This window comes from Pongo pygmaeus, chromosome 20 (genome assembly GCF_028885625.2).
Source record: "Pongo pygmaeus isolate AG05252 chromosome 20, NHGRI_mPonPyg2-v2.0_pri, whole genome shotgun sequence".
Taxonomy (NCBI): domain Eukaryota; kingdom Metazoa; phylum Chordata; class Mammalia; order Primates; family Hominidae; genus Pongo; species Pongo pygmaeus.
In genome coordinates this window covers 10969574-10981617 of record NC_072393.2, presented here as the reverse complement: position 1 = coordinate 10981617, position 12044 = coordinate 10969574, and the positions used below count along the sequence as shown (strand labels likewise).

The following is a 12044-nucleotide window of genomic DNA, read 5'->3' as shown; positions in this document are numbered from 1 at the left end:
CAAATCGGGCAGAAGTTTGGCAGATGTGGCTCTGAGCCAAATATAAACGCTGAGAGCGACAGCGAGACAGGGTTCCATTCAAAGGCCAGCCTCTACCTCCTAAGCCAACTCTGAAAACTCTAAATCTAACCTAGGCCAGGCGCCGTGGCTCACGCCTGTAATCCCAGTACTTTGGGAAGTCGAGGCAGGAGAATCACTTGAGCCCAGGGGTTTGAGACTAGCTTTGGGCAAAAAATAATGAGATCCCACCTCTACAAAAAATTTCTTAAAATTAGCTGGGGGTGGTGGCGCACACCTGTGGTCCCAGCTACTTGGGAGGCTGAAGTGGGAAGATCCCTTGAGCTCAGGAAGTTGAGGTTGCTGTGAGCTGTGATCACGCCACTGCATTTCAGCCTGGGCAACAGAGTGAGACCCAGTCTCAAAAAAAAAAAAAAAAAAGAAGAAGAAAAGAAAAGAAAACCTCCTCTCTAAATCTAGAACTGTCCCCAAGGCCATCTTCCACCCTCATCCAGAAACAATCCAGGTTATTACCAGGGGATTTCAATGTTATGAACCTATCAAAGGCCGTTATCCGTCAATAAGTAACTCTGAAAAAGCACTTGGACAGCCTAGAGCGAAGCTTTGGAGAAATCTGTCTTCCTGATTATAAACCTAATCCCCAAACCAGCAAAAACAAACCAAGAATCACATGGGGAGATGACTGACATGTGGGGTTAGGGCAGAGTATGTCTTTCCAGTCTTTTCACTGAGCAAATACAATCATTTTAAACAAGACAGGATCCCACAGCCCATTTCATCTGGTACCTAACAGGTCTTGTGCAGCTTTCTGGGTCATTAAAAATTCTTCTAGATCCCTCTGAGTAGCCAGTTGATAGTCGGTTGTCTGGACACGCTTATCTGGCCAAATCCCCTATCATTGGGTTTTTTTTTTTTTTTTTTTTTGAGACAGAGTCTTGCTCTGTTGCCCAGGCTAGAGTGCAGTGGCACGATCTCGGCTCACTGCAACCTCCGTCCCCCAGGTTCAAGCTATTCTCCTGCCTCAGCCTCCCGAAAAGCTGGGATTACAGGCGCCTGCCACCACGCCTGGCTAATTTTTGTATTTTTAGTAGAGATGAGGTTTCACCATGTTGGCCAGGCTGGTCTTGAACTCCTGACCTCAAGTCATCCGCTGCTGGGCATTTTTTCTCCCAATTTCTCACCACCATACATAAAATGGGTGTAAATAACTCTCACAGCCAATTACTTGTTTGCAGCCATGATTCCCACTTAGAAACAGGAACAACCTCTGGTCGATATTTCAGGATCTGGGGAACAGGGCGTGCCTGCGTGTCCTGGTCCTGGCTGTATCCCCAGAGCTAGAACACTGCCTGCACTGATAGGCGCTCCATTTATATCACAGAGTAATGATGAGTTCCTTCTCTTTAAGGAAAAAGAAACTAAGGCCGGGTTCGGTGGCTCACACCGGTAATCCCACCACTTTGGGAGGCCAAGGCAGGAGGATCGCTTGGGCCCAGGAGTTTGACACCAGATTGAGCAACAAAGTAAGACCCTGTCTCTACAAAAAAAATTTTTTTTTTTTTTTTTTTTTTGGAGAAAGAGTCTCGCTCTGTCACCAGGCTGGAGTGCACTGGCGCGATCTCGGCTCACTGCAACCTCCGCCTCCCAGGTTCAAGCGATTCTCCTGCCTCAGCCTCCTGAGCAGCTGGGACTACAGGTGAGCACCACCACGCCCAGCTAATTTTTGGATTTTTAGTAGAGACAGGGTTTCACCATGTTGGCCAGGATGGTCTCAATCTCTTCACCCCGTGGTCCGCCTGCCTCGGCCTCCCAAAGTGCTGGGAATACAAGTGTAAGCCACCGCGCCCTGCCAAAAAAATTTTTTTGTAATTAGCCAGGTGTGGTGGCTCATGCCTACAGTCCCAGCTATTCAGGAGACTCAGGTGAGAGGATCACCTGAACCTAGGAGTTGGAGGCTGCAATGAGCCATGATTACACCACTGTACTGCGGTCTGGGGGACAGAGCAAGAGAAAAGAAACCTACAATTGTCACCAGAGTCCTGATCCCAGATAAAAGGAGACAAGAGCCAACCAACGAGATCACAAATGCTGCCTGTTTCACAACGATTTGCTATGTGATTCTCAGTCCGCTTCCAGGAGGCAGAGACCACCATGTTCCCATTTTCCAGATGAGGAAACTGAGGCCCAGAGAAGTGAGGTCACTCTTTTGGTGTGTGGCAGCACCAAGCCTTCCATATTCAGATGCCTCTGGACTGTACCAATTCCAGCAGGCCCAGCGCTGCAGACCACCCTGACCGAGCCTTGCATGGACTTTCCTTTTTCCTTTTTTTTTTGTTTTTTTGTTTTTTTTGAGATGGAGTCTCACTCTGTCCCCCAGGCCGGAGTGCAATGGCGTGATCTCCGCTTGAACCCGCCTCCTGGGTTCAAGTGATTCTCCTGCCTCAGCCTCCCAAATAGCTGGGACTAAAGGCATGCGCCACCACACCCGGCTAATTTTTGTATTTTTAGTAGAGATGGGGATTCACTATGTTGGCCAGGCTGGTCTCAAACTCCCAACCTTGTGATCTGCCTGCCTCGGCCTCCCAAAATGCTGGGATTACAGGTGTGAGCCACCGCGCCCAGCCATGTATGGCCTTTTCAAGACGCAATTTTTCTTTGCCCAAAAGGAAAGTCACTGGAAACAGATGTGATTTCCAAGTGGCTCTAAACTAATAAGATCCGTTAAAGGGACAAACCAGTCCAAGGAACACATCACGTGCCCCTCCATCTGTCAGGGACAGGAGCCAAAGGGCATCCGATGTGCACTGGTGCGGCACCCACTGAGGCACAGGCAGTGCCCCCGCGGCTCATCCACATATCCCTGGAGGGACACATCACCAAAGGCCAAATAAAAACGTAGCTGGAAATGCCAGCATCCCCGGCACAGCTGCTTCTTATTAAAAGAAAAATGGCACAGGGCGCCTACATGCCTTTGGAGTCTGCTCACTGAGAAAACTGAGTTAAAGCTGGAAATCAAAGGAGAGAGCCCTCAGCTTGGCCAGGTCCAGAGGGACAGCAGTAGCGCCACCAGCTTTACTTCCCTCTGCTCAGACAGCCTCCCTGCCCACAATGTTCCTAGAGGCCTGGTCCCACCCTAATATCTCCCAGATCTGATCTCCCTCCACTGGCCTGCTAAACTGGCCTCCGGGCATCCTCCCACATCAGGACCTTTGCACTGGATTCTCTTCCCGTCTCCAGGGGTGCCTTCCTTGCCTCCTTCAAGGCTCTGCTCAAATGTCACCAATTTCCCTACTTAAAATGTACCCCCTCTGGCCGGGCGCGGTGGCTCACGCCTGTAATCCCAGCACTTTGGGAGGCCGAGGCGGGCGGATCACGAAGTCAGGAGATCGAGACCATCCTGGCTAACACGGTGAAACTCCGTCTTTACTAAAAATACAAAAAATTAGCCAGGCGCGGTGGCAGGCGCCTGTAGTCCCAGCTACTCGGGAGGCTGAGGCAAGAGAATGGCGTGAACCTGGAAGGCGGAGGTTGCAGTGAGCCGAGATCTCGTGACTGCACTCCAGCCTGGAAGACAGAGTGAGACTCCATCTCAAAGAATAATAATAATAATATAATAAAATAAAAGGCACCCCCTCCAACCGTGACCTCTCCCTCATCCTGCTCCTTGATCCTTTTTCCCATCATACTTATCGCCTTCAACCATGTCTCTCCTTTTTTTTTTTTTTGAGACAAGGTCTCGTTCTTCTGCTCAGGCTGTAAGGCAGTAGTGTGATCAGAGCTCACTGCAGCCTTGAAATCCCAGGCTCAATCCATCCTCCGGCCTCAGCCTCCTGAGTAGCTGGGACTACAGGTGTCACCATGCCCAGCTAATGTTTTTTATTTTTTGTGGAGACGGGGTCTCACTATGTTGCCCAGGCTGGTCTCCAACCTCTGGGCTCAAGTGATCCTCCCACCTGGATCCCAAAGAGCTGAGATTGTGGGCCTGAGCCACCGATCGGCCCATGTTTCTCCTTTATTTGCTTCCTGCTGAAAGGCCAGCTCCTCCAGAGCAGGAGTTCTGGTAACTTGCTCAGGGCCATGTCCCCAGGCACACAGTAAAAGTACTCAGGAAACATTTTTTAATGAACAAACAACACCTAATGTTTTAAGCACTTCTTCTATGCCAAGCACTCCAAACTGTCTCATTTAATCCCTATTCAAGAAAGGGAAAGAAGTGCTATTATAACTTCTATTTTAAAGAAGACGGGGCTGGGCGCGGTGGCTTACGCCTGCAATCCCAGCACCTTGGGAGGCCAAGGCAGGAAGATCATTTGAGGTCAGGAGTTTGGGACCAGCCTGGCCAACATGGCGAAACCCCGTCTCTACTAAAAATAGAAAAATTAGCCAGGCACGGTGGCTCACGCCTGTAATCCCAGCACTTTGGGAGGCCATGGCCGGCAGATCACCTGAGGTCGGGAGTTCGAGACCAGTCTGACCCCACCTCTACTAAAAATACAAAATCAGCCAGGCATGGTGGTGCACGCCTGTAATCCCAGCTACTCAGGAGGCTGAGGCAGGAGAATGGCTTGAAACCGGGAGGGGAGGTTGCGGTGAGCCAAGATCGTGCCATTGTACTCCAGCCTGGGCAACAAGAATGAAACTCCGTCTCAAAAAAAAAAAAAAAAAAAAAAAATTAGCTGGGTGTGGTGGCTCACGACTGTAGTCCCAGCTACTCGGGAGGCTGAGGCAGGAGAATCGCTTGAACTCAGGAGGCAAGGTTGCAGTGAGCCGAGATTGCACCACTGCACTCCAGCCTGGGCGACAGAGCCAGACTCTTGTCTAAAAAAAAAAAAGAAAGAAAGGGAAAGAAGTGCTATTATAACTTCTATTTTAACGAAGAGGAGGCTGGGCGCAGTGGCTTACACCTGTAATGCCAGCACCTTGGGAGACTGATGCAGGAGGATCATTTGAGGCCAGGAGGTCGAGACCAGCCTGGGCAACACAGCAAGGCCCTGTATCTACAAAAAATGAAAAATTAGCCAAGTGTGGTGGCACGTGCCTGTAGTCCCAGCTACTTAGGAGGCTGAGAGGTAGGAGAATCGCTTGAGCCCAGGAGGTCAAGGCTGCAGTGAGCAGAGATCGTGCCACTGCACTCTAGCCTGGGTGACAGTATAAGACCCTATCTCAGGCCAGGCGCGGTGGCTCACGCCTGTAATCCCAGCACTTTGGGAGGCGAGGCGGGCGGATCACCAGGTCAGAAGATCGAGACCATCCTGGCTAACATGGTGAAACCTCGTCTCTACTAAAAATACAAAAATTAGCCGGGCGTGGTGGTGGGTGCCTGTAGTCCCAGCTACTCAGGAGGTTGAGGCAGGAGAATGGCTTGAACCCGGGAGGCAGAGCTTGCAGTGAGCCGAGATCGGCCACTGCGCTCCAGCCTGGGCGACAGAGTGAGACTCTGTCCCCCCCCACCAAAAAAAAAAAGACCCTATCTCAAAAACTAAAAATAAAGTGGAGGGATTGAGTCCCCTGCCCAAGGTCTCACAGGTATGCAGTGACTGGCACTAGGTGACTTTACCTGCCCTATGAGTTGAAAGAGATCAATCAGATCTGTCAACAGGCCCATTTCCTAGCTGAGGAAACTGAGGCTCACAAAGGTAAACCTCCCTCACAGGACCAGGCCCATACTATGCAACGGGAGCTGGAGGCCTCGGCCTCTTCTTGCCCTTCTCTGGCTGAGCTGTGGTGGCTTGAGACTGTAGTCCCAGCTACTTGGGAGGCCAGGGTGGGGGAATGCCTAAGGCCTTCCCTCTGGCCAGCCCCTGAGGCTAAATGACAAGGGTCAAGAGGGAGTGATGCCCTCCTTTCTCCTTAGGGCCAAAGTTCTATCTGCTGGTGCATGGCAGACAAGACAGGGGTCTCAAACTCAAAGGTCCCAGGGCCAGGAGGCTCCAAGCAAATACGATCTAGGCCTGGGTGAGTGCTAGGGAGTAGTGGGGACTGTGGCAGCTGGAGTGGCCACTCTTAGTCTGATGGGACAGTGACTGCTGCTTCTGAAATCGAAGCCATTAGTGCCACAAGGGACAAAGGCTCAGCAAGGCCAGGTGAAACTGATTACAACAACAGCAACCATGCGTATAAGACACATGCACTCGGCACGCATCACCCATCTAGGCCCCAGGGTACCAGTTACCACCCTCAGCTTACAGAAAAGGAATCCGAGGCCCAGAACGCCAAATCCACGTGGCCGAGTCACACAGCCAGACGTGGTAGAACCAGGCCTTAGGCCCACAGCCTTTGCACGACAACTCAGAACTCTATAGATCTGAGTGTCTTAGCGCCACAAGAAATCCGGATATTGACTGGAAATCTAACACTGGAAAATCTTATTAAAAACAAAAGCTACGCAGGTAAAACAAAAGACCCAGCAGGCAGGCCTTGGCCCCCAGAGCCAGTGATCTGGACCTCCAGCTATAGGGCTGAATTAACTGGGCTGTTCCCACTCGGACCACATCCTTAGAAAATCCAGGCTCGGCGCAATGGCTCACACCTGTAATCCTAGTGCTTTTAGAGGCAGAGGCAGGAGGATTGCTTGAGCCCTGGAGTTTGAGGCTGCAATGAGCTAGGACTGCACCCCTCCACTCCAACCTCGGTAACAAAGAGAGACCCTATCTCTTACCCCCTCCCCCCAAAAAAAGTAAGCCTTGTTTGAGCCCCTCATACCCCAAGAGAGGCCTTTTTACAACTTTGGTTTTCAGGTACTGAATTAATACTCTTAACGAGGCCAGCCATGGTGGTTCACGCCTATAATGCCACCACTTTGGGTGGCCGAGGTGGGCGGATCACCTGAGGTCAGGAGTTCAAGACCAGCCTGGCCAACATGGTGAAACCCCATCTCTGCTAAAAATACAAAAATTAGCCAGGTGTGGTAACGTGCGCCCGTAATCCCAGCTACTCCGGAGGCTGAGGTATGAGAATTGCTTGAACCCGGGAGGTGGAGGTTGCAGTGAGCTGAGATAACGCCACTGCACTCCAGCCTGGGGAACAGAGACTCGGTGTAAAAATATGTATATAATGAGCAACTCCTACATTGCAGGATTCTAGAAGGTTGCCACAGGAGCCAGCTCCATACTGGCCGGCAGCTGCCAGACACCATGATAGACAGGAGAGAAAGGCAAGGGGTAGAGGGACTGAGGAGAGGTAAGGACGGGAGGGAGACCTAGGTTCCCAACCCAGAGCACCTAACTCCTCACTTTACAGCCTCCAGTAAGAGTGTTCTGCTCAGCTATCTGAGCCTCAGTTTCCTGCTCTGTAAAATGGGGATTATAGCAATGCCTCCCTCATAAGGCTTAAGTGTGTAACGTGAAAGCACTTTCATTCTGGTTAGCTTTTGTCCCGGATAGCAAATGAACCAGCCAGATAAACAGCAATAGCCCCGTCCATGTAGACCTACTATGTGCCAGGCAGCGTGTTAGGTAAGCACTTTTTCTTTTCTTTTTTTGAAACCGGATCTGGTTCTGTCACCCAGGCTGGAGGGTAATGGTGCGATCACGGCTCACTGCAGTCTGGACATCCTGGGCTCAAGCAGTCCTCCCAGGGCCAGCCTCCAGAGTTGCTGGGACTACAGATGTGGGACTACTACCCTACCTGGCTAATTTTTTTATTTTTTGTAGAATGGCATCTTATCATGCTACCCAGGCTGGTCTTGGAACTCCTGGGACCAGGCTCAGTGGCTCACGCCTGTAATCCCAGCACTCTGGGAGGCCAAGGCGGGAGGATCACTTGAGGTAAGGAGTTCGAGACCAGCCTGGCCAACATGGTGAAACCCCATCTCTACTAAAAATACAAAAATTAGTTGGGCGTGGTGGTGGACGCCTGTAATCCCAGTTATTCGGGAGGATGAGGCAGAAGAATCGCCTGAACCTGGGAGGCAGAGGTTGCAGTGAGCCACGATCACACCACTGCACTCCAGACTGGATAACAGAGGGAGACTCTGTCTCAAAAAAAAAAAAAGAAAAAAAAACTTGTTTCGGGGAGTCAACCAAGACTTAGAGAGGCCAAGACAACCTGTGCAAGGTCACAAGGCAAGTGAAAGAGACAGAGCTTTGCAAACACCCAGCCCCTGCAGAAGCCTGGGCAGGCAGGAAGACGGTCACTCAAAGGGGCCCACACCACAGTCCAGCCTGAGATCAGGCCAGGCCCAGCTGGCTGCAAGTCCACACCTTCCACCACTGTAGACAGAAGGCAATGCGCCAGAAACAAGGTAGCAGAAGAGGAGATTTGTGCTGTTTGGAGCAAAGCCCCAAGGCGCTGGGATGGCAGACACAAGGCCTTACGCCAGCCTGGTGGCCTTGGGTGAACACAGTCCCTTCTGAGCCTCCCAGCTCAGCTAAGGTGGGGATGATAACACAGCCTCCACCCCACTCCTTACTTGGGATTCAAGATGTTGAATCAAGAAAGGACATTATCCCTTGACACTGATAACAACAATAACAATGACAATAATGACAGGAGGAGGATGTTATCATTTGGCAGCCACACCACCACAAATGAGTAGTTCCTGGAATGGAGAAGTGGCCGCCCATCTGGGAGACAAGAAAGGCAAGAGGGTTGGTGGGAGGGAGAGGTGGCTGCACGGGCTGTTCTCATTCATTTGCTTCCTGAATCCTGGAAACAGCCCAGAGAGTGGAGTTTGCCCACTGGACAGATGGGCACACCGCGGCTTCTCAGGGCTGTCCAGAGAAGGCTACATCCCAGCGCTAGCCACTGAGGCCTGATCACGCAAGAAGCCCCTTCCCAGGCTCCAAAGGAGGGCCCCCAATTTGCAGGCTGTAGCTGGGAGGCAGGCCCCTGTGTTCTAGCACTCGGAAAGGAATCCTGAAGTAAGGTACCCCCAGGGTCCTCCTTCCAGCTGAGAAGGGAAGTAGGGTTCAAACCTCATCCTTCAGCTCTGTTCTCCCCTCTACCCTCCTGCCACCCCTTTCCAGAGGCGTTGGGCCAGATACTTAGGGGTAGTCATGGGCAGACTAGGAGATGGCCAGCCAGACAGAAGAATTCACACGAAGAGAGGAGCCAGCGCTAGCCAGGAACCAAGCTGTAAGAGTCAGCCAGAGAGAATCAAACAGGGTCCCCTAGGAGTCAGCTAGCCAGTCAGACAGTAGAGGCCAGCTGGTGTCACCCAACAGAGGGACTGCTCAGTGTTAAAGTCTGTGAGGGGCACGGATGGGCGGCCAGACAGCAGAGGTCACCCTAGACAGCTAGCCAGACAGCAGGGGGCTGCCAGGTGGGACTGGACAGATGGACAACCAAATGGTGGTGGCAGGGAGGCTTGCCCAGGACAGAGAGACAGCCAACCAAACGGCGGGGGCAGCTCCAGATACAAGAACAAGCCAGCCAGACCGCAGGGGTCACTCCAATAAATATCTAGATGGCCAGTTTCACCTCTGATAAACAGACAGCCCGAAAGAGCAGAAGAGGGATCTACCCCAGACCCACGGCCAACCAGATGGCAGAGTTCACCCACGAAAGCTGGGACCAGATGGACCGCAGGGTTCCAGCGCACCTCCTGTCCTACGGCCCCCCGGCCCGTGACGCCGCCCCTGGGGCCCGGGCCCGCTCCGGAGCCCCTGCAGGGAGTCCTCTGCCCAGGGCGTCCCACAGGGCCCGCCTCCCCGACCCCGTCCGGTTCCCCGCCGCGGGCACGCAAGCGCCGCAGTTACGCCGGCGGCGCAGGGCGCGCCATTCCCGGTCCGCCCTCCGCGCCCTAGGCCGCCGACCGCCCGCGATCCCTGCCGCGCCCGCTCACCGGCCCACGAAGTTCTCCAGCACCGAGCTCTTGCCGGCACTCTGGCCGCCCACCACAGCGATCTGCGGCAGGTCCAGGTGGCAGCTCTGGCCGATGGAGCTGAAGGCGTCCTGCAGTTTGTTGACCAGCGGGATCAGCTCTTCCATCCCGCGGTTGCCCATGGCGCCGGCGGCCCCCGGCCCGAGCGCCCTGCGCTCCTCGCCCACCGCCGACCCTCAACGACCCGGCCCCGCGGCGTCTGTAGCCGTTGCTCCCCGCCCGCCCGGGCCTCGGCAAGACGCCCGCTCCCGGCTCGGCCTCACGGTCGCCGCCTCATCCGGTTCTCAGGCGACACCCGACCCGAGCGACCTCCCGCCCCGGCCCCGGGGGCTGCGCCCAAAGCACTCGTGCCGCACGCGATTGGCCTGCTGCACCGCCACTCGGATACACTAGCCAATAAAAACTAGGCACGGGCCTATGGTTGAGTAAACCTTCCCCCTGGGGACCGTCTTGCTGGCTTATTGGACAAAAGAACCGTCACTGTTGTGCAAGAGCCAATAGCGGCAGAAAGCAAGTTGTCAAGAGAGGAAGGAGGTGTTTCAGAAAAAGGCACGTTGGCTCTGCCCATTGGCGAAGTTGCACCATCTTATTGGCAGTCAGACGTGCCAGTAGACAATGTGGACCAATGGTGTTGGGGATTGAGCTACTACCTAGTTCCCTAAGAATTTCCCATTGGCTCATATAAATATCACTTAGTTGCTCCAGCCAACCAGGCAAAAGAGGGCGGGCTTTAACATCCGAATCTTGACTATCATTGAGAACCATATCTGTCAATCAGAAAAACTCCCGTTCTTCCTTGTGATTGTTGGATGTCTGCAACAGTCTTCTGAAGTACAGGGTAGATCCCACCGTACTCGCTCAAGGGCGACACCTCGTGATGGGATCCGATGTCTCGATTTTTGAGTTTCCTGGCACTGGGGAAAACTACAAGTCCCAGAGCGCATCTCAGTTCCCAGACTGCAAACCAGCTCTGGGAGCAGGGTCCCAATGCGCTCTGCAAATGGTAGAGGCCAAGTCATTGCTTCCTAGGGATAGAACGCAATAAAATCACTCCTCCACGCCTTTGCAAATGCTGTGCCCTTTCTGCTCACGCCCGATCTTGACGCCGCTAACACTCCAACGTTTTCCCCCACTTCTTCAAGTTTAGCAGAGCATGAATCTTTTTTCTTTTCTTTTTTTGAGGCGGGGTACTCACTCTGTCACCCAGGATGGAGTGCAGTGGCGCGATCTTGGCTCATTGCAACTTCCGCCTCCCCGGTTCAACCAATTTTCCTGCCTCGGCCTCCCGAATAGCTGGGATTACAAGTGCGAGCCACCACGCCCAGCTAATTCTGTATTTTTAGTAGACAGACAGGGTTTCACCATATTGGCCAGGCTGGTCTCGAACGCCTGGCCTCAAATGATCCGCCCGTCTTGGCCTCCCAAAGTGTTGGAATTACAGGCGTGAGCCACCGCGTCTAGCCAATGAATCTTCTTTTCTTAGAAACCGGGTCCTCACTCTGTTGCCCAGGCTGGGGTGCAGTAGGGCACTCATAGCTCAATTCAACAAGCACCTGGGCTCAAACGATCCTCCCGCCTCAGCGTCCCGAGTAGCTGGAACCACAGGCGTGCGCAACTATGCCCAGCTAATTATTTTTATTTTATTTTTTATAGAGACAGGGTCTTGCTGTGTTGTCCAGGCTGGTCTCAAACTCCTAGGCCCAAACGACCCTCACAGGCCGGCCTCCCAAAAGTGCTGGGATTACAGGTGTGAACTCCCCCCAACTGGCTTTGGATCTTTTTGAGTACCCACTAAAACTCAACGAATCCTCTCCCCGTGAAAAGACACGCTATTTTGTAGGCAAAATTGGGGTTCTGGGAACTGGAACTCCTGACAGTGGACAGAGACAAACAGGAGGATTTGAAGTGTTTTGACCCCTCTGGAAACAAATAGGCCAGAGACCAGGAAACCCAGTGAGAAGGCAGGAGCAGGTAAGTGCTCTAACCTGAGGCAGCACAAGAAGATGGAGAAAGAGGAGGAGGGTGGCTCATGGCATTTGCCTGTTTTGTGACCCAAAACCCCAGGTCTCAAAGAAATAGGCAAAAAGCGCCAGGTGCGGTGGCTCATGCCTGTAATCCCAGCAATTTGGGAGGCCGAGGAGGGCAGATCACCTGAGGTTAGAGGTTCGAAACCAGCTTGGCTAACGTAGTGAAACCCTGTTTC

General features: G+C 53.0%; 1 protein-coding gene across 8 annotated transcripts in view; it reads right to left on the bottom strand.

Annotated features, from left to right (window-relative positions):
• The window catches only part of DNM2 (dynamin 2), a 112224-nt gene extending 101324 nt beyond the window's left edge, over positions 1 to 10900 (bottom strand). For all 8 annotated transcript variants that reach the window (XM_054463927.2, XM_054463930.2, XM_054463932.2 and 5 more), the window contains exon 1: positions 9803 to 10900. In XM_054463927.2, coding sequence (XP_054319902.1) covers positions 9803 to 9963 — 161 coding nt within the window. In that variant the 5' untranslated portion in view covers positions 9964 to 10900. The remainder of the gene's footprint in view (positions 1 to 9802) is intronic.
• Positions 10901 to 12044: the final 1144 nt, after the last annotated feature.